This window comes from Emydura macquarii, unplaced genomic scaffold (assembly GCF_026122565.2).
Source record: "Emydura macquarii macquarii isolate MOO-44397 ecotype Brisbane River unplaced genomic scaffold, CSIRO-AGI_Emac_v2 contig_539, whole genome shotgun sequence".
Taxonomy (NCBI): domain Eukaryota; kingdom Metazoa; phylum Chordata; order Testudines; family Chelidae; genus Emydura; species Emydura macquarii.
This window is the reverse complement of record NW_027130676.1, coordinates 5,837-9,474: the sequence shown is the minus strand read 5'-3', so window position 1 is coordinate 9,474 and position 3,638 is coordinate 5,837. Positions and strand designations below refer to the sequence as shown.

Here is a 3,638-nt window from a genome sequence, read left to right as displayed (position 1 = left end):
AGACTGAAAAATATAATGATCATTTTCACTATGCGCTTCCCTTGTGTATAAACACAAGTGGGCCACACTCAGAAGTGGAGGGCCAGAGAGGGCATTTGTGAGAAGGTTAGAACTGCAGAATCACACAGTGCAGAAGGAGACTAAGGAACTCATAGCCACAAGATATCAATGGGGTCAAGTCTGTAGTAGGATTCAAAGATGGAATAGATGTTTATATGAGGAAACAGAAAATCCAATTACAGTAGTGGGGATTTTAAAAAAAATGATTTTGGCGTGCTATTATGCTTCCTGATTTATACCATAAAATATATCTAAGTCAGGAAGAAACTTTCCCTGTGAGTAGGTTATCTCACTGCTGTCTACAGCAGGGCTTCTTCTACCTTCCTCTGAAGCATCTGGCACTGGGCACTGGATCCTGGGCTAGATGGACTATAGATCTGATGCCGTCTGGTAATACCTATCTTCCTGGTGGTCATGACTATCTTCCATACCCAGACAGACCAATGGTCTAGCTAGCCCAGTATCCTCTCTTCCGACATTTAAAAATGGCAGGTGTTTCAACAGAATGAATAGAACAAATAACCATAAGGGTAAATCCAAGATATTTCTTGAGCGCTAAGAAGTCTCTAGACTTGCACTGAGAGCAGAATGATTTCTCATTCAATATCATCTAGTGTCCTGTTACTTTTCCTTTCAGGAAATAAAGTTCAAAATTCCTTGGGCCTGCCAAGTGCATCATGTCAGCTGTCAATGACACCAAATTCCAACCTGCAGTTTTCCTTCTCTCCGGAATACCTGGGCAGGAAAAATTCCATGTTTGGATTTCTATCCCCTTTTGCTTAATATACATTATTTCCATATTAGGAAATTCAGTCATTTTATTCATTATAAAAATAGATCCAAAACTCCATGAGCCCATGTACATTTTCCTTTCCATGTTGGCTGTCACAGACATTGGCATATCGCTATCCACCCTACCAACTGTACTGAGCATATTTTGGTTTAACTCTAGGGAGATTAGCTTCGATGCCTGTTTTGCCCAGCTGTTCTTCATCCACTGGTTTACATTAACTGAATCCTCCGTGCTCTTGTCGATGGCCTTTGACCGCTTTGTTGCAATCTGTAACCCACTGAGATATGATTCCATATTAACAGCACCCAGAATAGCCAAGATGGCATTGGTGTCTCTGTTAAGAGGGGTGGCCCTCATATTCCCACTCCCCATTCTCTTGAAACAGTACCAATACTGTCATGCCAATGTCCTCTCCCATTCCTACTGCCTGAACCAGGAAGTCATGAAGATGGCTTGTTCGGATATCAGTGCCCACAGCATCTACAGCTTTTTTGGAAAACTCGCTTCACTGGGGTTGGACATCCTGCTTATCCTCCTATCCTATGTGATGATCCTCAAAGCAGTGCTGAGCATCACGTCCAACGCAGAGCGCCTCAAGGCCCTGAACACCTGCGTCTCCCACATCTGCGTCGTCCTCCTCTTCTACATGCTGTCGATTAGCTTGTCTGTGATACACAGATTCATGAAGAGTTCTTCTCCCTTGGTTCAGACTGTCATGGGCAACGTCTATTTGCTGGTCCCACCCCTGATGAACCCAATCGTGTATAGTGTAAAAACCAAAGCCATTCGTGTGAGGATAATCAGGGTATTTGTCAAGTGAAGGCTCGTTTCATCACCCGGCTCCAGTGCTGATGACACTGAAGATGAAAAACACAAGCCACCTATTCTATCCTAGAAATTTGCAGAGGACTTGAGAGGACATGAGCTACTGATCCCCGTCACCAGCTGCTAAGGAAGGACAGTGCACTGGGGGAATGGGACAGAGGCAGGCATCAGTATTTAGAAAGATTCTGTGTTTATGTAGATCCAGGGGATGGGTGGGATGTTATCACATAAAGAGCCATATCAGTGTCAGCTCAGACTTTAGAATTCCTGTGGATACAGTAAGTAAAGAGAAGGAACATAGATGCTTTGTCCCGTTGTACATGACTTGTCACTGTCCCGTCTCTGGTTAAACACCCAGGGGCCATGAGAAAAGCTGCAGAGCTATTTTGCAGTCACAGTCCTGGCCCTTCCTGAGCACTCTGGCTGCTGCGTGATCCATGAGAGCGGCACCAGCTGTGAGCGGGGCTATTCCAGGAGCACGGCTGCCCACCCTTCCCTTGCGCCATCACCCAGGTGCCTGTCACTGAGTCATTTCAGACACTGGATTAAAGCAGAAGTCTTAAGAGAAGTCATTCAGGCAGCTCCCCAACCCCATGGATGGCTTTGCACAAACCACACCCCAGCCCACTGTCCTGCCCCGAAGCAGAGCAGAGCTGCCTCTGTTAGTGAGGGTGGCACACACAGGAGTCTGACATGAGACTCAAGCCGAGTGTCCTTCCCCATCCTCTACATTTGTGCTGCCCCAGCCTTGGAAAAGCCGGAAACAGGCCTCAGATGCCCAAAGAGGCACAGCCAGCTCCTAGCCCAGCCCAGCCATTCAGTGGCCATTACAGAGAGCGTGACGGAGACTCTTCCCTTTGAGGGTGGGAAAGGCCAGGGGGGTCAGTCACCCCCTGGTCCATGGTGCGGCCCTTTAATATCCTGGAACTTTAGTATCTGACCAAGACCTAGCAGGGACAGCTATGGGGAGAGGGGAAGATGGTCCCAGTTGTGGAAAAGTTTGTCCTCTGGGAAATCCTAGGCTACTGATTCTTTAAGGGCCTGAGACCGGGGCCTTATAGTGCAGGGCAGGGCCTGGCTCCCCTCATTCCCTGCCAGCCGCATGAGCCTTGGGAGGCAGGGCCAGCTGCCTCTTCTCTCAGAACATGGCGACAGCAGCAGGGGAAGGACAACTGCCCTCGCTCAGCCTGGGGGGAAGGGACTGAGCTACCGAGGGGGCCAGCTGGCGAGGAGCCAGGAAATCTGCAGATAGCCTGAACCAATGCAGAGCTGAGCAAGGAGAGAGTCTGTGTTTTGGAGAACAAATAGTACCCCACACAGGGGAATCTTGTTTTCAGTCTTCCAGGCTGAGAGTAAGTCACTGCAAGCATCTTAGAGGGAGGGGCAGGGTGCCTGCAGGGTACCTCAGGTGCCTCAGGATGCAGGGGGGCACTCTGGGGTGTTACCTGTCAACAAGGTCTTGGAAAGTGCGTGCTGTGCTCTGTGAAGATGTTGCCAATGGATAGAGGTCAGCTCACCCCCTAGGCTGCTCTACATTCCACTGAGGCTGGTGGTGAAAAGGTCAGAGAATCAAACCATTTAACTGGCTCCTTTCTCTTCCTCTTCCCCACAGCACAGAGGCAGCTCTCGGGTAGCAGAAATCCAGCCGGTCCAGCTGGCAGGTTAGTCCTGTGGTTTGGGCTCTCCTCGACAGATCAAGGTCCAAGGTTACACAGGGAGTCTGTGCCAGAGTTCGGAATTGAATGTGAGTTGCCTAAATCCTGGTGCTCTGCTGTACCCACAAGACCCTCCTTCCTTTTCTCAGCCACTGGAGGGGAGCAGAAGGTCACAATTGGGAATGAAAAGAGATAAAAATTCTTCAAACTTTAGTGCTCATGTTGCACACAGCTGTGTGTGTTCCTGTCACATGTAAAAATGTCCAATCCCTTTTTGAATCTTCCTAATCTCCTAATCCACAGCA

General features: G+C 48.7%; 1 protein-coding gene across 1 annotated transcript; it reads left to right on the top strand.

Annotated features, from left to right (window-relative positions):
* The first annotated feature begins 737 nt into the window (after positions 1 to 737).
* Positions 738 to 1,673, top strand: LOC137147330 (olfactory receptor 51G2-like). Its single transcript, XM_067539347.1, has one exon. The coding sequence runs from the start codon at positions 738 to 740 to the stop codon at positions 1,671 to 1,673; it is 936 nt and encodes a 311-aa protein (XP_067395448.1).
* The last annotated feature ends 1,965 nt before the right edge of the window (positions 1,674 to 3,638 follow it).

Bases quoted from the DNA above. Each gene is read 5' to 3' on its own strand.
- LOC137147330 (XM_067539347.1), top strand. From the start codon at position 738: ATGTCAGCTGTCAATGACACCAAATTCCAACCTGCAGTTTTCCTTCTC.